General features: G+C 38.4%; 1 protein-coding gene across 1 annotated transcript in view; it reads left to right on the forward strand.

Moving 5' to 3' along the window:
- LOC101855611 (deleted in malignant brain tumors 1 protein) overlaps positions 1-25,562 on the forward strand; it is an 82,467-nt gene that overhangs the window by 10,434 nt on the left and 46,471 nt on the right. Inside the window, exons 9-20 of the mRNA XM_013082430.2 lie at positions 4,556-4,748; positions 6,084-6,217; positions 7,107-7,430; positions 7,876-8,202; positions 9,992-10,160; positions 11,757-11,917; positions 12,744-13,070; positions 14,057-14,380; positions 17,852-18,187; positions 18,945-19,123; positions 21,684-21,822; positions 24,866-25,168. Of these exons, the coding sequence (XP_012937884.1) occupies positions 4,556-4,748; positions 6,084-6,217; positions 7,107-7,430; positions 7,876-8,202; positions 9,992-10,160; positions 11,757-11,917; positions 12,744-13,070; positions 14,057-14,380; positions 17,852-18,187; positions 18,945-19,123; positions 21,684-21,822; positions 24,866-25,168 (2,916 nt within the window). The remainder of the gene's footprint in view (positions 1-4,555; positions 4,749-6,083; positions 6,218-7,106; positions 7,431-7,875; positions 8,203-9,991; positions 10,161-11,756; positions 11,918-12,743; positions 13,071-14,056; positions 14,381-17,851; positions 18,188-18,944; positions 19,124-21,683; positions 21,823-24,865; positions 25,169-25,562) is intronic.

Genomic DNA, 25,562 nt, shown 5'->3' on the forward strand with positions numbered 1-25,562 from the left:
ATGTATATATGTATGTATATATGTATGTATATATGTATGTATGTACGTATGTATGTATGTGTGTCTGTGTGTGTCTGTGTGTGTGTGTGTGTGTGTATGTGTGTGAGAGAGAGAGAGAAAGAGAGAGAGAGAGAGAGAGAGAGAGAAAGAGAGAGAGAGAGAGAGAGAGAAGGAGGGGGGGTCTATGTGGGTGTATGGATGGGTATCTGTGTGTTTGCATGTGTCTCTCTTTTTGTGGTCAAAAGTGATCAATCTGGTGTTTTTCGGAGATAATGAGGAAACCGAGACTGTGACTGTCTGAAAAAGTTCCGGCAAAACTCAGCACAGCTTCGTGGATAAATGGCTGAATAACTCACATAATTGCAAGACTTCGTGACCAACTCAAAGGTTTGTTGTTTAGGTTCTTCGTTTGTTTGTTTGTTTGTTTTTGTTGTAGTTGTAGTTGAGGATTTTTTGGTTGTTGGTTTTGTTTTTAAATCCACTGTATTATATTTAATAGTCCCTTATTCAAAGACACATAGAAGAATGAATAAAGAAGAAGAAGAAGAAGATATAAAGAAAAATTACTCATTTTTTTCACGCGATAAGACAATTATTTTCCCGTGGCAAAATTGTCTCCAGTATTGTCTTATTCAATCGCTCAAAGCCGGATTGGCCCTGACAACTGAAGTGAAGGAAACCCACGCCTTCTATTACGTAATTTGTGTCAATGTTGACGTGAAAACAGTTGTGCCATTTTAAAAAAAATTTCAAGCTAATACCCATACATCTCAATAATTTTTCACATTGTGACGTTGAGTGCAATCCCTCAGACAGGGGAAACGCGCCCCCTGTTGGAGGTACGAGTCAAAATGACCTATTTATAATTATTATCCTTCCGAGTCGCTCCGAGTAACTATTGATTGTGTATTTGCCGCATTGTTGCGTTAGTTACTCATCTGTCTAACCATATCCATTCCCTCTGAACCGATGCCAGGTGGATACTTTTATGCAAATCTGTTAAACATTAGCGACCGAAAACTATCCAATTTCGACCAGGTAATGCTGCTTTAAATAGGTCGGCGATAATGAACGATCTTTCCAAATTTGGGTCAGTGCGCAACAACGGAACAGTGCGCACGGTTCAAGAACAAAGGAAATTGATGATTGTGTATAATCAAAAAGATAACGTTGTTATTTTACATTTAGTTAAAAAGAAAACAAAAAAAAAAACAGTAAAGGGTGGATGCGTCTACTAACGAGAACAGTAAAGGCTACACAACACTAATTACTTTTACGATCAGTTTTCTCTTGAAAATTCATTTAGCGCAGTTCATAAAGTGCAGGATTAGGAAGCAGGTGACCCTGGTTCGAATCCTAAACAGGGTGGCCTTAGGCGTGGATTGTTTTTCAAGATTTGCTTTTCTTTACATGACCTGATATGTAAATGTCATCGAAACACTTTAGATCCTACATGTGACCCACGGAGAGTGGAGACCCAGGAAGTGTGCACTAGGTCAAGCAAGTTCCTGATTGAGAACTAAAACCGTTCTTTGACCAAACAAAGCCTGCACCACCTTAAGAACAAGAGTCACAGGATGGGACTAAAATCGTTATTAAAGCAAGCATAGATTTACAATTAGTTTCTCGTTCTCTAAACGTACGATTGTCGGACAAACCACGAACAAACACGTCTCCCCTTCTTCCCCCGCCCCTTTCCCTCATCTGCCCCTCCCCCTCCCCTATTCCCAATCTTGGGAACGAACGTGACACGTCTAAAGGCTGTCGGTGCCGACTGGCATTACGCGTATGCTGTTTGTTGGTTTAGCGCCGTCCGTCCTACACGAACCCGAGAGGAGAAAGCACCAGTTATCTCACCTTGCTCCAACACCCTATTGACAAGACACAACGGTCGTGGCGATAGACGACAAGTAATGAGTAATGACCGATCTTCTGGGGCCAGATGATTGCATGACCGCCGTGTGGACAAAAGAGTAGGGGCTACCGTTCAAATAAAAGGGCTACACTGAACCCTAAACGCAGATTTTTTTCCACTTCTACTTCTATTCATTCTTTTATTTATTTATTTGAAGAGGCGAAAGACTTCTACAATTCATGTCTCTATTTGGTACGTATTTAACATGATTACTTATTTACGCGTTTACAGATCTACTTTGTTTTCTTCTCTTTTCTGCTAGTTCATTATTCAAATTGGGAGTGTGATTAATCTTGCTTTTCTGTTCTATTTTCATGCTCTTTTTGCGGGGGGGTTGTCACCACTTTTTAAAATTTTCCCAATTTAGGCGTGTAGTTAGAAAAGTGGTTTGTACAGTTTATAGTTGGCTGGTCAGGTTTTTACATTTTGCTTTAGAATTTCTTTTGCAACTTTTTTTTCCTGCCAAAAATATTTTTTAAAGATCGAATTCCATATCTCCATAACTTTGAGAACAATTTTGGATACTCTCGAAGTATAGCATCAAAAATGAAAATAGCCAGCTCCAACCACGTATTTACTTGTTACAATTTGCAAGTTACAGAATTTTATAAAGTTAAAAACTGTAGAAATGGTGAAGTAAAAAAAAATTGGCCGATGCTACTCGCCCGATGTCAGGTGGCTAGCGTCAGGCTATTCGCCCGATCTAGGGTGGCTAGCGTCAGAAATGCAGCGCCGTTATGCTATTAAAGATTGTCTAACTACTACAAAGATGTTTCCATTGCCCTATCTCGCGTCTGAACGAGACTTGGACGCTAGATCTACCTCGTCTTCTTGGCGCATAACAGCCGTGATTACGAGTGTAAACAAAAGTTCCAGCGCTGAGTTGAAAGCAATAAATTTTGTCTTCGAGCAGAGAGAGAAAGAGAGAGAGGAGGAGGGAGGTGGGGGGAAGAAAGAAAGAGAGAGAGAGAGAGAGTGACTGAATCTGGCGCGATTGATCCCGCGAATTTTAAAGGAGCATGCGCAGAAATCCCCACGGGCCAGAACACGGAACATGCACAGAAATCCCCAAGGGCCAGAAGCCGCAGACCAGGCGGGGCTTATCAACCGAATTCATTCACCCGGAACCTGCGCAGAACTTCTAGATCGGGCGTGTAGCCACTCCGAAAAAAATTCTATCCAATTTCCAAGACGGCCACCGTTTCCATAGCCACGACTTACGTAATCGAGTGTGTCAACAGTTGAACATGAATCTTTTGTCTCTTACTAACTGCCTGAGACAAAAGTTGTTTCAGTTTGTCTTCAGTTTAAAATGTTGTTCCTAAGTATCGAGCCCCCTTAAAAGCAACTTTTAGATCTATTTCACTTCATTCTTGTTACGTGTAAGATTTTGTTTCCTTCATTTAATTTTATTTCATGATGTGTGTGTGTGTGTGTGTGTGCGTGTGTGTGTGTGTGTGTGTGTGTGTGTGTGTGTGTGTGTGTGTGTGTGTGTTTGGACCTGAATTAAGTTGTCTACAAACTAATCCAGATCACAATAATGGTATTGTTTTAACTTTCATGATTATTGTTTTTTATTGGGTAATCAATGACGATATACTATATAGTTCTTATGAAAAAAAAAAGTCTTGTGTATTACTATGTCTTTCAATCCTCCACGTGTTTGAATGAATGCTTACAAGTGTACATGTACACACACACACTCTCTCTCTCTCTCTCTCTCTCTCTCTCTCTCTCTCTCTCTCTCTCTCTCTGTCCTTCTTTCTAGGTGTTTTCTGTCCACTGCAGGATGTAGCCCTTCAATAACCTCCACTATCCACTCTGTTTTATATCAGCTGTCCACTGTGTCCAGGTTGTACCCATCCGCTGTCTGATGTCATCTTGCCCCTCTTCTTTCTGTACTTCTTCTTGATTATTTTCCTGTTCTTGTTCTCCATTCAGTGTATTTTTGTGCCATCTATTATCTTTCACTCTAACGATGTTACTGGCGCATTTGTGTCGGAACGTGGTGGAATCAGGCGCTTGTCAATTTGCATGTGGAGTTATTGGGTATCATTTTAAAGCGCTTGTTCATCTGTCTTGCTTTAGATGAAAAAAATATTCATTTGTCTTGGATACAAGTCGAGATATTTGCAAATGAAGGAAGTGGGGGTCACTTGGTTTCAGAGATAAAATCAGTAAGAAAATAAACGCCAAGTTAGTAATTTCCTTAGCTTGAGAGTCCGTGGAAACTGAAAACTTACATTTTTTATGCCCTTACTCAACGTTTTTCTACTAAAATCCACCCAGAAATGTGTTCTTAATTGGACAGCAATGGTGTTAGGCCAAACAACAAAAATTAGATAAAAATTGCCAAACTGGCAGAAAAATATTTCATTATTTTTACGAGCGCCTGATTTCACCACACAGCCTCACATTTTAATTTTAGTCCCAGTATAAATTTGTAGATGTTTGTCACTCCTGTTTTCCCTTGTATTTTTCTGTGCTTGATCTTGATTCTTATTTTTCTCTCTCTACCCACACTTTACTACACACACAAACTGACCTATTCACTCTCTTGCTTATGCTCACTTGAGTGCTGACAAAAAAAAACAATCTTCCTTTGTGAACGGTTATGTAAAACGAATCCTCTTTCCTTAGCTCTGGAGCTGGTCATCCAGGAGCCAGCCATGGGAGTGGATGTGAGAGGAGTGCTCACAGTCAAATATGATGGAACCACGAGTGTAGTATGTGGAGACGACTGGGGGGATCAAGAAGCCAATGCTGCCTGTCGCACCATAGGATACAATGGAGGAAGAGCATGGGTCCCGCATACTTATGATCACTCACTTGTGTCAGTATAAGTTGTTACTGTTGTTTGTTATAATTTTTACTGGCCAGTATAACTCATACCTTTCGTCTTTCATAAAATTCTGTAAATAGAAGTCTTTCGTAAACCATTCTCCTGTGCTGCTAACTAGGTTGTAAGTACGTTTGTACTAGTAGTTGTTGTTATCGATCCAGAAGATTTCTGGTCTATCTCAGTGCCCCCATAGCAGTGCCTGCTGTAGGTGTGACCTTGGAGTTGTAATTTATAATCATTTTGAAAGAATGTGGCATGTATATTATGTGAGGCTGCATGGAGAAATCAGATGCTTGTCAAAATACAGAAATGGGAGAAACGGGCCTGCCAGTTTGGTAATTTTTATCAAATTTTTATTTTTGGCTCAACCTCTTTTATGTCCATATAAAAACACAATTCCAAGTGAATTTAACTGAAAAACATTGATTAAAGGCACAAAATATGTCATTTTAATGTTTTCTAAGACTCATTAGCTATTGAAGTCACCAAACTTTGGCAGCCATTTTTCTTCTAATTTCACCACTGAAACCAGGAGACCAGGCGTTCATTTGCCTTACTTTCAATTTAAAAAATACCCCTCTGTCTTGAATAGAAATTAAGATATTTCCTATTGAAGGAGGTTGGGTCATGTGGTTTCAGAGGTAAAATTAGTGAGAAAATAGCTGCCACAGCTTAGTGACTTCCAAAGCCTGAGTCGAGTCCTTTGAAACAGAAAATTTACATTTTTTGTACCAATGGTTTCCTGTAAAATCCACTCAGAAATAGGTTTTTAAATATTATACTAAAGTGTTGAGCCAAAAAACAAAACAAAAATCAATAAAAATTGAAATATGAGTGGAAAAATGCCGGTTTATTCTTCTTTGATATTTTGAGAAGTGCCTGATTTCACCGATATGCCTCACAAATATCTTAATTTGTAAATCTTATCAATTTTATTTGCAACAGTACCTCATTGATTATACTTAAAGAACATAACAGCATGACACTATTTTGCACTATTATAAGAGCACTTAAGGCAACGGGAAAGTTGGATTATTTTATTTTTTTTCTGCTGTTATTATGTGTTATTGTTGTGGTATTTGCTGTTATTGTAGCAGCTGTGGCCACCCTTTTCTTTTATCTTGAGAGCAGGTGGTTAAGGGGTAGGCACTGGTGTGTTGTCTTTCTATTTCTTTACTTTGTTTCTGTTGCCCAAATCTGTTCTTTGCAACTGCTTCTCACATAGATAAGCACTGAACTATTCTAATTTTTCTCCCCCTCCCCTTTCAAGTTCTGTTGATCTTTTATATCATCCCCTTTTCTGACATAACTTTATCTTAATTACAGACCCATACTGAGTGGTGTGAAATGCCGAAAATCAGAGACAAACTTTTTCCAATGTGACAACCATGGCTGGAACATACCCTCAGAAGAATGCATCACCAACCCAAAGCCAGCGGGGATTGCCTGCTTTGAAGAAAGCAAGTTGTTTACTGTCACAGTCATTTTTTTCACCAGCATTATCAGTGTCTTCACTTTCACCATCATCATGATTATTTTCAATGTAATAGTTAAAACATAAAGAAAAATTGATTGTCTTGAAGAATTCCTCAACTTCAATAAACAATAATTCTGGATTTCACATTTGACTGGTGAAGGTCCTAACATTTTGCATTTGCATTTCTTTTGCTGTCTTTTTTTCAGGGGGGGGGTATATTGAGGGGCAGGTGTAGAAAAGGAAGCACGGTGGGGGGTTGGAAAGTTTTTGCATCTCCTGCAAGTCATTGATGATTACTTTTTGTATATGATAAGTTTTGCTTATTTACCTAAAGATGCAGTTTTTGTTAATAATGCATCACTTGGTGTTCCTTATTGAACAGTTTTTTTAAATTTTGATAATTATTTCTGTTGTTTGGAAAAAACTCTTATTTCAATGGATTCAGTTAAAATTAAACTTTCATAGAATCTTTGCTAGCATTAGTTAAATTAAAATTATATTGCAGTGTGTTCTAGAATGAGTTAATACATTGTGATGTTTTTACGTCAATTTCATTCTACTCAATTTTATATAACATGTATTATGTTCAAAAAGCAGTCAGTCAAATGCAGTAATTCACAAAGTATTCTGCAAACTATGTTGGTACTAAAGAAATTCTTTTTCTGCTCCTTAAAAACACAGAGAATTATGGAAAAGACAAAAGTCAAGAGTTCCATACTGTGTCTTTTTTTTTTTGGTTGAGTTTGTCTTTTATTGGCTTTTGTTGTACAATTTGATGCTATTACTAGAAGAATCTTGCTGACAGTAAGTTCTACCATACTGGTCATTTTTACCTTTCTTTTACAACTCTGTGTCGCTCTCTCTTATTTCAGCAAAATTGGATCCAGGCTATAAAGCCTCCGGTGTTTTACAACTTTTTGACAATAAAACATCAACATGGTCCACCATATGCAGGAATGGCTTTGATGAAATAGATGCCATGGTGGCATGCAAAAAGTATGGCTTCAGTCAAGGAACTGTTCTTCCAGCTGGTGCTTTTGGCATTGTTGGATCAGATGTTGGGCATCTCAGAACATCTATAAACTGTACTGGATCTGAGACACATATTACTGACTGTCCATATGACGAGGACATTGTGGACTGTAACCTATACGGAGATTACGTTTCAGTGTCATGTTTTAATGAAGTCCGTACAGGTACATTTTTTTATTTCCTTCCCCACTATTTCAGAATTGTACCAGCAGAATGTATGCATTTACTAAAAAACAGAATTTAACTTAAGGTTTAATTTCAAGCCCCTGCAGATGGTAAAATAGATCAAATAATTTTTTGCCCTTACTGTAAATTAGATAAAGGGTAGAAAACCGATTCAAATTGAGACTGAAAGAGCTGTATATAAAGGATGTTTGGCCTTAGATTATAATAATCTATTACTAGGCCTTGTTTTGTGTAAAAAGTTTCAAGAGAAATTCGGATGGGTTTTTTAAAAATGAATGGAGCTGCAGTTTTTGTTAATGCTGTGCACAACTGACAGTTCATTTTACTTGTTAATTTCCTATCTGCATTTAAAAAGTTGTAATAGTGCTGGTTTTGCTTTCAAAATTAATGCGTAGTACAATATAACCAAATTTCTTTTAACAGGTACTTTTGCTGTGGAAAATGGCTTTAGTGATGACACCCAAGCTGTTGGAGTACTCAAGATTTTCCAGAACAACACCTGGGGCTTTGCCTGTGGTCAGACTTTCAATGAACTTGATGCTTTGGTCTTCTGTAAGGAGCTTGGTATTGCTCTAGGCCACTCATACTCTGGCGGTGTATCTTTCACACAACAGAAAGATGTCAAAGGGCCTTACTTTGTCACTTTCCCCAACTGCAATGGCAGTGAGGAGAGATATGCTGACTGCAGTAGTTCTCAGTACTTATGTACTGATGCAGCAGCAGCATCTGTTCTATGCTACACATCTGGAGGTATGTCTTTCTTTTCATGAATAGAAATAGTAAATGACTTTATCATTTTTTTTCGGCTGGGTTTTGCAACATGCAATTGTGGTGAAATCAGGCGCTCGTCAAAATAATGAAATCGAAGAAATTTGCATTTTTCTGTGTCTTTTGCAATTTTTATCGAATTTTTATTTTTTGACTCAACACCTTTAAGGCCCATTTAAAAACATATTCCAGGGTGGATTTCACCAAAAAAATGTTGATTTAAGACACAAAAATGTAAATTTGCAGTTTGTAAGGACTTTCAAGCTTTGGAAGTCCCCAAACTTTGGCGTCCATTTTCTCGATAATTTTGCCTCTTAAACCAGACAACCCCCTCCTCCTTCAGTCACAAATATCTCGACTTCTATTCATGATAGATGAGTATTTTTCCCCCAAAAGCAAGACAATTGAACAAGCTGTAAAATGATATCTGTAACTCCACATGTCCAAAAATTGATGATCTCCTGATTCCACCATGTCATGATACATATGGCCATTACCAGGTTAACTTTAGAGTACAAAACAATTAATACTTATTTTCTTAATGAGATTCTCCTAAAACTGATTATAACTAGCAAAAAATTAACCAGTTTTAAAATTGAAATACTTTTCCATCTTAAAGTTTTGTTATTTTTGTCTGTTTTAGCTTATCAAAGTTGTACCTTTTTATTTCAGCTCTCATAGTTTCAACAAGGATGTAATATTTTGATAGTTCAAACAAACATGTCGTAAATACCAGTGAAGGTGCCATTGTTTTCACTGGTTATAAAATACATACTAGTTATAAAACAGTAAGTTGTGTCTAGAAGCCTGTTGAATTGGTGCATGTGACCCAGCGCAGTGTTTTGCAATCTTTCCTTTGATTGGAAGTGTAACTACAGCAAAAGGAGGAAAGTGATTGTAGCTGATTTTTGTAAAAATGACTGGTTGACACTCAAACTTGAACAAACTAACCTGTTTGCTTAAAAGTTTTGAACTAATCCGTTTTATCAGATTGTCTGTTGATCATGTTTACTGATCATGAAACTTTTGTGTACTATGAGCGGAGTTTTGCGTTTTATAACCTAATGCGCAGTTTTTCATGTCCATAATGGGTTTTTTTTAGTTTGCAAACTTTGATTTGAATAATTGTAAATTAACAGCATTATTATATTGATTTAATTAACCCGCTCCTGTTTAATCTAGCCAATAAAAAATGCAAGTCTAAAATTCAACCAAGCTGAAATTAGCTGGGCTCACCATTGTAATTTAATAAGATTTTTTCAGTGGTAGGCTTGGCCCCTGTAAAAATAGATGACTGACATGAAACTGAAACTGTGCCTGATTTGCTGTTAACCATTAGAATTTACTTTAACATTTCATTAAGAACCAAAAAAAATATGAAGGGGGTTGAAATTAAAGAGCTCAGGAAGCTGAATAAATGTGCAACCATAGCTAGTGAAGAATGTGAACAGAAAGGGGGAATTGAGACAAATTTAGCAGGAAGACTGCTGTATCAAAAGTTCAGGTATTTTGTTCGTTTTTCTGTGGGCCATCTGTAGTCCAGGTTACTTTCCTAACCTGTTCCAGGTGAAATGTGGCCATTTTTATTCTGACCTTGCTCCAAATCTAACTGAACATCCTTGTGTATCATATTTTTAGTTTAAGATTTTTATCATCCCGAGCGTGGAAATCCAGTTGGTGCTAGTTGCTGTGTTAGCTGTCTTGATTTTTGCTTAGCACCTTCTTCTTGTGACTGATTATTTGAAATTTCTTCATTGATCTCTTTTTGCAGGTCCAAGTTTAGAAATTACTGGTCACGGTGGTCCGAAGCAAGGTGCTCGGCTTCAGCTTAACATCAACAATGTGCCTGGTGCTATCTGTGCTAATAAATGGGATGACCAGGATGCCTCTGTTGCCTGCCGACAACTAAGTGATGTCTACAAAAGAGGGGTAGCCACATCGTGAGTTGCTGAGACTGTTATATTGACGTCATCATTAGTCATTCAACTATTTTCAGTTAGTCCTATTTGAAAGCACAGAATTATATCAATAGCCCCTAAGACGTGCAAACAGAAGAATAATAGACTTCTAGACAATAAAATGATTTCTGTATTTATGTGAACTTTGAAAGAATGAAATGAATATTAGTGTAAGAGATATTGCATACTTGGTTTTGAGTTCACTTTCAGGAAAATTTCTTTCAACAAGCCTACACCCTGTCCAAGGAGAGATCTGTTGCATTTATTTGGGTTGGTGCATAATATATATGGACTGAAATAATTTGTGGTTTATGAGCTTCATAGAACATGTAACTTTCATTTGTTCACAAAACATTGTCATACTTGTATGATACACTTGCAGTAAGGATAAGATGAGAAGTAGATCATTTTCCTCTAGAGAATTTTATTTTGCTGGCATTAACACTTTCCCTACCGCAAGCTGCATTTTGCGGCTCGCGAACGTGGCCTCGCTGGACCGAGGGCCGCAAAATACGGCTCTGTGGCTTGCTATCTATTCCAATCCAGTAATGAAATTCTCGGCCGATCCACGTATGCAATAGACTTCCTGTTAGCAAATACGAAAGAAAATATAGCACTGAGATACGATTTTTAGTCATTTCAGTGCTTTTTTTTTCCCCCTTCAAAACGTAAAAATGAGAAGAAAAGCGCTCCCCTGACTCCAGTATATGTCTCATATTTTCACTTCTATATTAGGTACACATAACTTTCAGCATTTCTTTGCGTTACTTGAGGCAATCTACCTGGAAAGTTAGAATGATGCTGTTGTTGTACTTTTGAGATATGACCTTTCAAAGCTGGAAAATTGTTGATTTCATATGACACCTTCGATATTGCATTATCACTTTTAGAAACCCCAAACTAATATATTTGAAATAAATCTTCAATATTGTATCACCATCTGATAGATTACTTTATAACCTTCAGTTTGAAGGGCCATATGGTTTGAGTGTGTTTAGTTGATGTTTTGATATTTTCCTTTGGTGGAGTAAGGGCGTAAAAATAGGTCAGGGAAAAGCCATGGGCCAGTGGTGGATTTTGGCCTGGTAGGAAAAGAGTTAAAAATGAAGCAGTACACTTTCAATGCAATAGTAATGTTTCTTTCTTCGATTCTTTCAGTCTCTCTTTCTGTCCTTATCTTTTTCTGTCTGTCTGTCTGTCTGTCTGTCTGTCCATCCATCTGACTGTCTGTCTGTTTACTATCTCTACTCCCTCTCTCTTTCTCAGTCTCATCTCTCTTTCTCTCTCTGTCTCTCTCTCTGTCTCTCTCTGTCTCTCGAGATCTCTGTCTCTCTCTCTGTCTGTCTCTCTCTCTCTTTCTCTCTCTCTCTCTCTCTCTCTCTCTCTCTCTCTCTCTCTCTCTCTCATTCAATACACACAGTGCACTGACACTTTGACTTATAATCATATGCCTGAAGGCATGAAGGCTGTTATCTTACATCTATTATTTTCATTTATGTTATGGACTGTTTTCTATAATTGACACACTAATGGAAATGTACTGTATACATAAGCGTTTGCATAATCTTTTTCTGCCAGATATCCCAGAAGTTCTTTGCCTATTTATCTGTCTGGCTTCGAGTGCAATGGTGAGGAAGACCATCTTTTCACCTGTGATAATGATGGATGGAAGCCAAATCCATCTGTAAGCAACTGTGATGAAAACAGCATGGAAGCAGGAGTTGTTTGCTTTGGCAGAGGTCAGTGGCATTTTTTTTGCTGTACATTTATTCTAATAATTCTATGATTGGCAGCATACCCATTCTTGAAGCAATGTGGGTTTTTTTATTTTTCCCCTGTGTCAACAAACAATGTGTGATATGAACTTTGAGCTCCCTGTGTGTATCTTTATCCCCACATTGATGACTCCAAGAATATTGAATCAGACGATTAGGCATTGTCCATGGCTTAAAAAATATGGTCGACACACTTGTTCACTTTTATGAAGTTTTTCAAGGGAAAAAAAAAAGTAAAATGTAGCTTAATTACTTTATCTGTAGGACTGATTTTGCTTGGCCTTTTGCAAACATGAAATTCTTAGCTATAATTAGATGTTATGAATGAATATTGAAGTATGCATATCTCTCTTCTAAGCAAAAAAAAGGGTATTTTCATTGAAAGCAAAAAATGAAATAAAAATGGAAGAACTTGTCATAATATTAGATCTTTTCATGTTGAGGGCATTCTGTAAACATCATGGTGTTTACTTTTGTCTATCCATTAACTTGAGTCCAACTGTACCAATGTCTGATAAAATGGGTTTTTTATTGGCTCTTTGCATGGCATACAAAACATGTGAGTTTAATTACCCCTAGGGGAAGACACGTGGTCAAGCATCTCATTTTTTCTCTATTAAATAGTATCCTCTCTGGCCTAGCTTGGACACAAGGGGCACAGTTAAAGCATCCCACCTCCATCTCCTAAATAATCTTTTTTCATAGGGAGGAATAAACCATTGATAGTCATCAAAATAATTAATGGGCCTGAGCAGTCCTGTGTTATGATTGTCTTCTATTTTGTCCACAGTGTTCTTCACAGAGATCAAGCAGACACCAGACAGTCTGTCTGGCCTTCTTAATGTCAAGATGGAAGACGATTATGACAGACCAGTATGCTTTGAATCTACTTTTACTCACAGAGAGGCGAAAGCTGTGTGTGATGAATTAGGGTATTCACAAGCTGCCATTCTGACCCCTAAAAGTCTTGATGAAGACCTCAAGTATTCATATTACACTTTGACAAAAGTTCAGTGTCTTGAGGAAAATGTTCATCTTATTGATTGTGGCATGAGAGTTGGGCAGTGTCCTACACAGAATCAAGTGCGACTGCTGTGCTATGAGTACAAGATTGATTGTAAGTTAACATTTTTGTCTTTTTAGCTGCCTTGTGATTTTTGATTTTCGAAATCAGCTTTTGTCATCGAATTTCTGCGGTGCGCTAATTAGGCCTACTTCTGTCATAAAGGGGAAAGGGGGAGGGGTGTATCTTACATTTTCCTTGGCAACTCAAAAATTCTAAAACATAGCTCACAATTTTAATTTTTCTACACAATGACTTATTTCTTGTAAGTTTGCTGATAGATCACACCATGTTTAAATTGACTGTTACAGGCTTCTTGCTTATATACAGCTTGTAGTTTTTCTGTATAACTTGAAGCTTAAGGGTACATTACTTCAAGCTACAGTAACTATATATCTTTATGAAACGAAACCTTTTAAATGCATAGGTCTACTTTCCTAATTTACATTAGGCCATCAATCTACTGGAAATCTGTGGCATGTTTTCAGCCTCTTCTTTCCTTGTCTGTTACATTATCTGATATCGGCTTTTTTTAAAAAGTCAAACATTTGATCAGCCTTGTTATGTTCAGAAAGAATACTGCGTGAAAATTCAGATCAGGTACCATATAGAAATAAGTTTAGAATATGCCATTTTAATACTGAAAAGTTGCCTAATTAGTTATTGCTATCCTTAACTTCCCTAACAGTTTGAAAAAATATTTTAGCATCAATCTAAAGTTTCAGTCTTGAATTTGTCAACTTTGATTTACCATGTCTTTTATTTAAGGAACTACAGTCAAATTCTAAAACAAATATTTAGTTTGATGTGACAAGCAAAGACCTGAAACTACATGACTTTGAGTTATGTTTGAATATACCGGCACCAAAACTGATAAATAAATGTTTCAAGGGAATTTATAAACAAAAATAAATTGGGTTGGAAGCAGATAAAAAGCTGAATTTTTGTGGGCTTTTACTTCAATAGTGTTTATTGCAAAAAATATTTCTCGGATGGATGCCATAACCTACTGTATTATTAATGTTTTTGCTTCTACACAGTGCTCAGTGAATGGACAGTGGAGAAGAATGATCATGGGGTAGTTTCCAAAGCATTTCTGGATAACCAGTACATAGCTGCAATATGCCCACAAGACTGGGATGACGCTGATGCTGATACATTTTGTGCTGAACGAGGGCATACTGGAGGAAAAGCTCTAGGGAGCACTCCTTTAGATCAAATGGAAACTAGAGAGCTTGTTTGGTTTGGCTCATCTGTTTGCTCTGACTCCCCAAATGGCAGAAAGCAGTGTGAAGTTCAACAGAACGTGTCCTTTGGCTGCTTTGGTCAGAATAATCGTGCAGGAGTGCTGTGCTACACAGGAGGTGAGAATATTCTAGACAACTTATTTGGAAAGAATTCCCACTCTTGCTTCTGTTCAATTTTCCTGCAGAAAAAGCCATAAGTATTTATAACTGTTCTCAGTACATTGAACATTAATGCCAGACGTTTGCCGAAGGAGGCCACATGATCGCCATCTTTTTCGACCTAGAAAAAGCCTTCGACATAATCTGGAAGTACGGCATTCTAAGAGACCTGCACGCACTCGGCATATGCGGTCACGTACCTCCCTGCCTTCATTGGCAATTTCCTGAAGAACCGTTCCTTCTAGGTTCGTGTCAGATCCTCCCTTTCAGACCCCCACAAACATGAGGAAGGAGTCCCCCAGGGGAGCATCCTTTCTCCTCTCCTATTTGAAATCAAAATAGATTCCATCGTAAAAACACTCCAAAACAGCATAGACAGCTCGTTATACGTTGACGACTTTTTGATATGCTGCCGTTAGAAAAATCCTCATCTAAGATCTATGGAAAGGCTGCTGCACAAACTCAAAAAGTGGGCAAACAATAACGGTTTCAAGGTTTCCCCGTCAAAGACGGTTGCAGTGCACTTCGGCCGATCTTGCAGGCGTGTACTGCAGCCGGATTTGACACTATATGGGGAAAGGATTCCCGTCCAGGACCAGGCTCGTTTCCTCGGCGTTATATTCGACAAAAAACTCACATTCATACCACACATCAAAGACCTTCGTGTGAGGTGCCACAAAATGTTAAACGCTTTGAAAATTCTATCGTATCCGGAGTGGGGAAGGGACTCAAAACACCTTTTCCACTTGTACATCTCCCTTGTCCGATCCATGCTTGACCACAGTTGTCAAGTCTACGGATCGGCAAAACCACACATCCTAAAAATGCTAGACCCAGTGCAAAACCAAGGACTCCCTCTTGCTCTGGGGGCTTTCTGCACTTCTCCGGTGGAGAGCCTCCAGGCCGAGGCAAACATACCATCACTCACACTCAGACGCACACAACTCTCACTACAATACGCAATTAAACAGAGCTCAACACCAGAGAACCCAGCACACAACTGCATTTTTAAAACAAACCCAGAAACCAGAAACAAATCCAAAACAATGAAAAACTCATCAAACCCTTTGGCCTCAGAATCCTTGAGGACCTCAAAAACATACACTTTTCCAAACAAGACATCCAACAATTTCTTTTCCCCGATCTCCCTCCATGGCACCTCACCAAGGCAAAAGTAGACTTACAGCTGACCACACACAACAAAGCAAGCACAAACACCAAAACATTTAAAGCAGAATACAAAAAACTTATAGAAAAATACCCCGATGCGGAGCTTATCTTCACAGATGGCTCCAAAAAAGACAATGATGTGGGCGCGGCAGCCCTCTCTTCAAACAGTACACACCAGAGGGGACTCCATCCTGAAGCCTCCATTTTCTCTGCTGTGGCCACTACCATTGACATGGCACTGGACTCCGTAGAAAATTCTCCTAACAAATCTTTCCTTATCCTTTCTGACTCTCTGTCTTACATCACCTCACTCACAAACTACACACTTCTACACTCAAAAATAGTTATCTACAACAGAAAATACACACCTTAACTGAAACAGGGAAAAGTATCGTGTTCGCATGGATAGGATACCTAGCCATGTGGGCATCCGAGGAAACGAGCAGGTAGATGACCTGACGAAGAAATCCTCATCCCTTCTGTTGGGATCAACGAAGAACACTCTCCCACTGACTGACTTTTTTTTTTAAAGTAAAAAAGTACACCTCCAGTCTGTGGGAGAGCAACTGGAAAAAACAGATGGGAAACGAACTCCACAATATTAAACCCAAACCGGGACTGCGAAATCCTTCGGGCCTCTCCAGAAGAGACGAAGTCATTTTTACTCGATTAAGCATCGGACACACGGCCCTAACACACAAATACCTCCTTCAGGGAGTTGAGAAGCCGTTCTCTGTCGGATGCGACACAGATTTTAACATTAGACACATTTTAACCGAATGTCTAGACTTCGGAGAGACCCGTAAGAAATACTTTAAATGCACAAAATTACAAGATATTTTTCTGTCGTTGTTCCCAACAGATTTTTAGATTTTATAAAGACCATTGGCCTTTATGGAAAGTTATGAAATAGATGGTTCAAAACTTTTAAGTGTTATTTAGAAAGTTGTTTTAAATTTAAATTTAAATCTAAAGCCTATTTACACTCGATTTTTAGCATTAAAAAAATTTTAAATAGAAATATTGACCAGTATCAAGCCGAAAAATGAACCGTTGAGAAAAAACCAACTTGTTTCGCGCGCTCATATTATGACCTCATGCAGTTGCGAGCGCCGTAAAACCCCATACTAAAACTAAAAAACTAAAAATTGAACATTAACACTTTCCACCCACCCAGCTCACAAAGCACAAAACCTTTTTCCCCACATTCTCGGATGCAGATGGGGAACATCAGTGTTGTTCCAGTATCTCGGATAAAATACCCCAATCAGTGTGAAATTTTCAGCAAATTGATAGAATTGAATGGGACAATCGCATGTTCACCTAAAATGGAATAAAAATCATAACTGAAACCATGATATCTTCACATTCATCACCAAATCCTCGTCATGGTGTCAGTGTAAAGCAGCACTCATGCTAGGTCTGTTCAACTTTTTTTTTTTAAATTCACTCCAATCGTAAATAAACGGATTTCTGTGTTCAAACACCACACAAACCATTCAGAAGGAAAACTGTAACTTGCACGTGTCTAAAAGGAAATAATTCCTACATCATTCTTGTTGCTATATCACACTGTCACTGATCGGTGTCTTGCGGAGGAAAGGGACAGCTTCTTAATCTTACAGGTCCCAATCGGGATCCCAAGGGGGCAAAGTGTTTACATGTAATTGTTTCAGTGTTGGTTTGTACTGTACCAACATCTTCTCGTTTTGAGTAACATGGCTCAATTATTTTCTAGTACTTTTTTCTGCTACAATGTGCAAAATTTGTAGCCTTATTTCTATAGCAGAGCCAACTATATCCCCTAATATTAGACTTGGAATTATGGGCTCAGAGGATAACTGCTGTTCTTGGGGAGGGAGGAGGGGTTTTGAGGGATCGGATGGAGAGTGTCTTTTTTCCTTGTTTAGGGACACTTGTACACTTGTTATGATTTTACAGTTTTTTGAATACATGTATGGCAGTATGCTGTGTCAAAGTACTTTCCTGATATTGTAATTAAATGTGCATCATATGAAAATGAAAAGTGATTTATGAAATATTTCCTCAGAACTTGCAGTACAGAATGTTTTGGTTTCTATTATATTATAGTCTAGGTTTCATGTTTTTTTTATGTCTTCAAAATATAATATATAGGCCTATATACATGTAATTAAGAAAAGTCGATGACCATATTATTGTCATGTAGGCCTAGTTTCCCAGAAGGTTTTTTTTGTGCACTCAGTAACTGATGTGTGTGTATTTGTCTCTTTCATATAGAGGAAATAACTATGAGACTGGTGGACAATGGGAAGGTGTCCAAATTTGCTGGACGTGTCGAGATCAACTACCAAAATGTGTGGGGTACCATTTGTCATAAGGATCCAAACAAGAGGCTTGTTGCGCGGACTGTTTGCCAGCAGTTGGGAATGATTGACGGCACCATCATTATGGCTTCTCCCAAAAGATATGGAATGACGGATAGCCCCATTTATTTGAAAAATGTCGATTGCTCAGCCAGTGAAGATTCCATTTTGTTGTGCTCTCATGATGGCTGGGGAATGGATGAAGGCTGCACACACGAAAATGACTTGGAAGTCCTATGTTATTCCAATGGTATGTATATGAAAATCATTTATTAACTGATTCTGAGAAAGAAAAAGTTGAAACATCATAAAGCTCCCTATGATTAGTTTTAGACTCAAAGATTTTCTTCACGTATTTTTACATTTAATTTAAATTAACAAGAAAAATATCGGATCGTATTATTCATATTCACAGAAAAATATTTTACAGCTTTTGAAACAATAAGGCAACTCAAAGTTAAAACTCTGCATTTCTCGAAAGTTGCAAAACTTGCTACTGAATCATTTATTTTTCCCATACCTCCTTCATAAATGATAATATGTTAAAGCTCACTTCATGACCTCAAGGCTGATGGTCTGTTTCATTTACTGAATATATGGTCTATTGCATGAAAAAGTAGAAACTTGTGTCAAAACGTAAACCCTCAGATCTATGGTTAATACTTTAGTTTTAATACTTCTACAGACAGCAATTTATGTTTATAAAATAGTTCTTATTTGAAGAGTTGGACTGTGATTGCACTGCCTCAGGAAAAATAAGCGCAGAAGTATTCCTCTTTTCCCTGTTAGTCTTGAATCTTAATACTCACCCTGGACCAAAACTGAAAGGACTTATATTTGTGATTCAGTTCTGAAAGTTGTTGGTAAAATTTTTAGCAAGCTTGTTTCCAATTTTTGTAGAGGAAGAGTAAAGCAATTAAATTGCACCTGATTTCTATGATATTAAAATTTATTGATGATGTAATAAGAGAAAAATGGCAGTGTACTTCTATAACTGTAATTTTCAGTACGCATTTTCCCTGATGCTGAATCGCCTCATGGTGCTGTGTCAATATACAGCGGTGGATCGTACGTTCTGTTGTGCTCAGAGGGTTTCACAGACGCTGAGGCTGACGTGATTTGCAGATCTCTCTTTTATAACTCTGGAAAGGCCATTTGCTGCTCTGCATTGCCCATTCCCTATCTGGTATGATTTTTCTTATCTGTTGATTTCAGGTATCACATCAGTCGTGTGTGAATGTGTTTCTGTTTAAGAATACATTTTTTAGAGGAGAGCGGGGAGGCTTCAGACACTTTTTATGTTTGGCTCCAAGGTTTGGTTCGGGAACAAATCAAGCCAAAGAAAAAGGTCTCACCATTATTGTAAGCCATTTGGGCATCACCATATATCACGATATCAGCTTAATGCATCATCACGTTTTACCACCAGAGTATCATATCTGAGGTACCCTCAGATGTCCGAAACTACCCCACTCTGTGAGATATATTGGATAAATGTGAGGAAATCTTTGAATGAAGAGGGGTGACTTTGGACAGTGTGTTTCATATCATGTATCAAATATTATTTTTGAGAGGCAAAACTTTGGCACAGCATATATCTATACTTCTACCTTTTGCTTGAGGTGTGAAAATGTATTTCACACTCACTGGATATCACAGAAGACAGTGATCCAGTCATATCAATAAACCAATCCGCTTTTATGCATATTTGTACGTGTTTACTTGAAATTTCCCCTTGTCATTTTAAAACAGAGCTGGTTTTTGCAGTGATAAAGATAGATGAAAAGTATTCTTTTCAATGTTAGTTTTTTGCGCTGGCAATCTTATTAGATTTTTTAGGTAAGACACTCAAGTCACCCTCTTCGTCTTTCTCTGACACCATTTTCCCAAAGAAGTGGATACCCGTCCCAATAATCCCAAATTTGATGACAACAAAGTTACGTTCTTTATGTTCCACGAGAAGGGTGCCACTTTCGAACCAGAATCCAGAAAGCCAGTCTTTTCAGGTAGATTTTCTTCTTATGGCATGGTTTTGCATGATCATATAGTTCACTATGACACATTATAACAAACGTCGGGGTAGAAAAACATGCTTGAACATTTTATAAAATAATCCAAGAGTTTCTTCCCCAATGGATCATCAAAAATTTGTGTAATTGTAAAAGAGCGTCTCCAAAGTGCATCAATGTTGTCTCACCATTTTAAATAGCTTTCAGAGTAGGTTTCTTCACATTGTACATAGCTTCTGTACGATGCAAAGACAATGAGTCATTAAGTGCATGCATTGCGAGTTTCATCTTCTTTTTAGGGTTCTGTGTATCCTTGGCATGGTTGCAGTCTTGGAAATACAACAACAACACAAGAATACGTTTTTTAAATTCAATTTTCATGGTAACTCTGATTCCTAGTCCTCATACATTAGTCATCGGGAGACTTCAGATAGTGTACAAAGTCACCCCACCCTGAATACAAACTCATCCTACATGGGGAAAGTGTAGGAAGCACATTCATGGCGCACACATCATGAAATCTAGGTTTAATTGTATGAATTTGATTTGAAACAGACACCCTAAGGCACAGATACACACAGTTTTTTGAAGAGATTGGTTCACAATTATGATTTGTAAACCCTACAAACTAAGGTATAAGTATAGATACGCTCTGGTCAAAAACACAATTTCCTTTCCTGCAAATGTAGGGTTTGTACAGTGAGGTGGTTAAAGCACAGCACAGCACGTCTAGCCTCACATGATATATAATGTCATCCAGTGACAAAGTGTGTACTATCAATACTTTAATGGGAATTGATGTGTCCAAAGTGTCCTCGTGTCCGAGACCTCCCTGCTCTCTCCTATATGGATTCAAGTGAAAGCTTGTGTGCACTTGTGTATATGTGAATGTGTATTTAGTAAGAAGAAGAAGAAGAAGAAGAAGAAGAAGAAGAAGAAGAAGAAGAAGAAGAAGAAGAAGAAGAAGAAGAAGAAGAAGAAGAAGAAGAAGAAGAAGAAGAAGAAGAAGAAGAAGAAGAAAAAGAAGAAGAAGAAAAAGAAGAAGAAGAAGAAGAAGAAGAAGAAGAAGAAGACGAAGAAGAAGAAATTAATTTATAACGCACCAGAATCCACAGAAAGTGCTTAGTGGCGCTTACAAAACACACACACACACACCCACACACACACACACACACACACACACACCCACACACACACACACACACACACACACACACACACACACACACACACACACACACAACCACACACACACACACAAAAGCTTTAAAGCTCAGTGATATAGAGTTCCAGCATTATATATACTTTCCTGAAAAACATTGTCTTCAACTTTGATTTAAATTGATCAATTGAAAGGGACATTTAAACATCTAAATCCTAATTGTTCCAAAGTTTGAGGCACAGATGGAAAAGGCCCTTTCACCCAACATTGTTCTGGACCTAGGCATGCAGAGCTGATGGTCATTTGAAGATCTTAAATTATGAGATGGCGTGTACATTTTCATAAGTTCTGAAAGGTAATTTGGTGGATTTATGAATGTGGGTGTATATTCTGGTAACGTGTTATTTTATGGTAGGATATATGAGTTTTGAGCCTCAGATTACTGTATAAATATATATCATAAATCTCAAGCTTGTAACTGTATTCCCTTTGATTTTTAAAATAGTGTGTTACAGTTACTGTTTAAGTTTATGTACTTTATGCTAATTTTTTATGAGTCTTTTTTAAATCTTTAGAGAATTGGTGCTAGCAATGCACACTGCTCTGGCACAGAGTCATCCCTACTTGACTGTAATTTGAATATGGATAGAGAAAGTTTCAACTGTCCCAGTGCCAAGTATGCTTCAGTAGCCTGTTCCAATGAACTTGTGAATGGTAAGAAAACTTTTACTGAATGTGTCTTTGTAGCTAGGCAATAATCATGGATGTACCATATATGAGAAGAACTGAACAGCTTCAGATTTGTACAGATACAGTTTCTTTTCTCCATGATACATTAAAAATTTCTAAGAGGGCTTGAGCTTTGCTTTGACACTTTTACAATTCTGGCAATATCCCTTGTTATGGAAAATTTCTCTTTCTTGAGAATACTGGTAGGCCTACAGAAATTAGGAAATTTTGGCTCTCTATGAAGCAAAATGTTATTTCTTTTAAATATGATGATATTATTACATGAATAAACAATTGACAGTGAACAACATTAATATCTGGGTTTTTTAAAAAGAATATAATCATGCATTCTGCATGTTTACAGATTGTTACTATAGTATGCAGGCTGAGAATTGTAGGTCATCATGAGCTCACATTTGAAAGCATAACTTTTTAAAGTGCCTGTTTGTGAACTTCTTTCAGTGCATGTTTGAAGCAAATTTGAGCTTGGTTATTGTAAAGAAATGCGAGTTGGGAAATACAGTCGAACCTGTGTAAGACGGCCACCCATTGTCAAGGAGAAAAGTGGCCGTATAAGACAGGTGGCTGTCTTAGGCAGGACTGATTAAGAAGAAGAAAACAAACCATTCCTTTCTGAGAAAACAGACCCTTCCTTTCTTAGGTCCCAACCGAAGATAGTTGCATTGTTGTTGATGTTATTTTTGTTGTTTTTGCTGGGGGGGGGGGGGGTTCTTTTGTTTCTGCTTTTGTGCAAGGGGGACAATAAAACAAAATGTGTCAGACAAGGGGGACCAAGTGCTATGGTAAAACAAACACACGGGTCACTACCACTCGGAGAACGAGCGATGCTTCTGTCACAAGTTCATGCTAACGTCCATTGTTACTTTGTTACAGACTGGGTAAACAGTGACCACTCATCTCATTTACGATTTGTGAGTTCTGGGCGAGGCTTATGGGTTATGAGGGATCACACGCTTCCCTCACCAGCAGCTGAAAATTAATTTTGTTACCTATTGGTCAACAGTGGGAGGGGCCTACGCAACATGATCAGTTGGAGGGATTACCTATCAACGACAGGTGATTAGATTATGATGGCTCGCCCACAACGCCAGGGGCCAATGCTTGATTTATGAAAAAACGTAATGGAGTCACTAAGGTGGCCGTCTAAGACAGGTGTTATTGCTTTGTGTGATAGGGGTTGTGTGTTGAAATATGGTGGCTGCGGCCGTGTTGGATAGGTGCCCGTTTTACACAGATAAATTATATAGAAAAAACTCAAAGGGGGGGAATAGAAAGTGCCTGTTTGTACAAGTGGCCGTCTTATAGAGGTGGCCGTCAGGGCAGGTTCGACTGTATGTTTATTTATGGATTCAAAATGGGACAATGTTTCTGAGAAACATACTGCATTGAGTAAGCTAGATATTTGACTAAGGTCAGATGCGAGGGACGTCCAGAAAGTATGTAACGTTTTAAAAATAATTATAAAAGAAATAGTTTTCCCAATCAAAACGATTTATTTTTGAATACCTCATATATGTGACTATTTCTCCTCGTAGTCAACAGAACTGTTGAGGCATTTGTCATAGCATGGGATGAGCTTCTGAATGCCCTCATTGTAGAAAGCTGCCACCTGCGAAGTCAGCCAATGTCGAGTCTCTCCTTTGAGATCAGCGTCTGAGTCAAAGTCCTGCCCGGCCAAAAACTTTTTCAAATGCAGGAACAGATGAAAGTCACTAGGAGCCAGGTCTGGACTGTATGATGGGTGCTTTAACTGTTCCCATCCGAAGGAGGCGATCAGGTTTTGGGTCTTTGCAGACTTCTAGGGAGTTGCATTGTCGTGAAACAGAACAACGCAATTGCTAAGCATTCCACGTCTTTTGTTTTGAATTACTCTATGCAGTTTTTTAAGTGTGTTGCAGTACACATCAGAGTTGATTGTCATCCCGTTTCCTAAAAATTCTACTAAAAGAACTCCTTGTCTGTCCCAAAACACTGTACACATGACTTTTTTTCCTGACACGGCCTGCTTGAACTTTTTTGGCTAGGGCAAATCCGTATGCTTCCACTGCATCGACTGCTGCTTTGACTTGGGCATGGAGTGGGGCAACCAGGTTTCATCCTACGTCACAATATGAGTACAACGTGTCAGGAATGTCAATGCGCTGGCAGCCCGTTTGATCCTTATGCTCTTGTGTCAGCTGCTTGGGTACCCAGCGTGAGCACACCTTTGGATAAACCAAATGGTCAGTAACGATTTCATGCAGAAGCAACCTTGAAATCTCAGGAAAGTTTGGAGAGAGTGAGGAAAGGGTAAAACGCCGTCTTCCTTTACCTTAATGTCAACTTTGTTCATCAAACCATCACTGACCAAAGATGGACGCCCACTCCTGGGTTCGTCATGCACATCTTCTCGTTCCTCTTTGAACATGCGAACCCATTTCCGCACCGTGATTTCGCTCATTGCATTTTCACCATACACTTCAGAAATCTGCCATGAATGTCACTAGGCTTCGTGTTCTTTGCAGTCAGAAAATGAATAACAGATTGAATTTCATTGTCAGCATAATTTTCAATCTTGGAAGACATGTTGAAGCTTCAAAAGGGTGTAGGATGTTTGATACAAAATGTGGCTGTGTAAACTGTCGAGGAAAAAGTGGGTGAAGTGTTTTGCAAGCATCGTAGATTGTTGTTTACAACGGCAAGATGGAAGCTGAGGGCTCTTTCCGGTTCAGTATTGAACACATCAACTCACTGTTGTGCAAAATCAAGAATATCCTAACCCAGTTCAGAGAGATGTGAAAACGGTACTACTTTCTGGACGTCCCTCGTAACTGTGAACATAAAGCAGATGTCATTTCTATCATTGACTATCTGACCCACTCTTTGTGTTATAAAGCTGTGTCTATGTTTATGAATATTGTTGAGTTGTTCAATTATGTTTTCATTAGTTTATATGACAGTCTATCAAATTTCTTTTAGAAAAAAGATGCTATGCTTGTGTTTTATATGTATGGAATTGTCTCTCCAGAATATCTCCCTTTCTTGGAAAGAGGTGACAGAGGCAGAGTTCATATAAGGTATTATGGCCTCACTGGTTCAGTGTGTGCCAAAGGTTTCACTCACAATGACGCCAAAGTTCTGTGCAGAGAGCTGGGATTCTCTACTGGTCTGGCTTTCACAACCACCAACACAGATGACCTTCAGTTTCCTTGGCTAGTGACTCCACAATGCCTTGGCGTAGAGAGCTCTCTGAGCACCTGCCCCAAGTTCTCACTGGGCATGGCTCCTGCATGTGACGAGATCGCTACTGTGCAGTGCTTACCAGCAACAGGTAGCTTCAAATAGTCTACCTAAAATGACTGCACTTTTCTTCTTTAGCTTGGTTTTGTTTGAGCTTGTACTCTTACTAGATACGTGGAAAGTTTGTTGCAGTAGTGAACCACCAGAATAATGCCCCCATCCCTCCCCTGGCCATAAACTTTGATTTGAATGGTACTAATTCTGAAAAATTTGATGGAAAAAGATGTAGACGTAAGGCTGCTCTTTAGCTTAAGTTAAGTCCATATTATGGAACATTGCACAGAGCCACATTCTGTTTTGTTTTGCATCGTATTTCCCCTGCCACTCTTGCAACAATGAACACTTCTGTCTTCTTCTACTTTATCTTATTTGCAACTTAGAATTTCCCCTTCCAACAAAAAAAATGTTTGAAAAATGTAAAGAGT

This window comes from Aplysia californica, unplaced genomic scaffold (assembly GCF_000002075.1).
Source record: "Aplysia californica isolate F4 #8 unplaced genomic scaffold, AplCal3.0 scaffold00008, whole genome shotgun sequence".
Taxonomy (NCBI): domain Eukaryota; kingdom Metazoa; phylum Mollusca; class Gastropoda; order Aplysiida; family Aplysiidae; genus Aplysia; species Aplysia californica.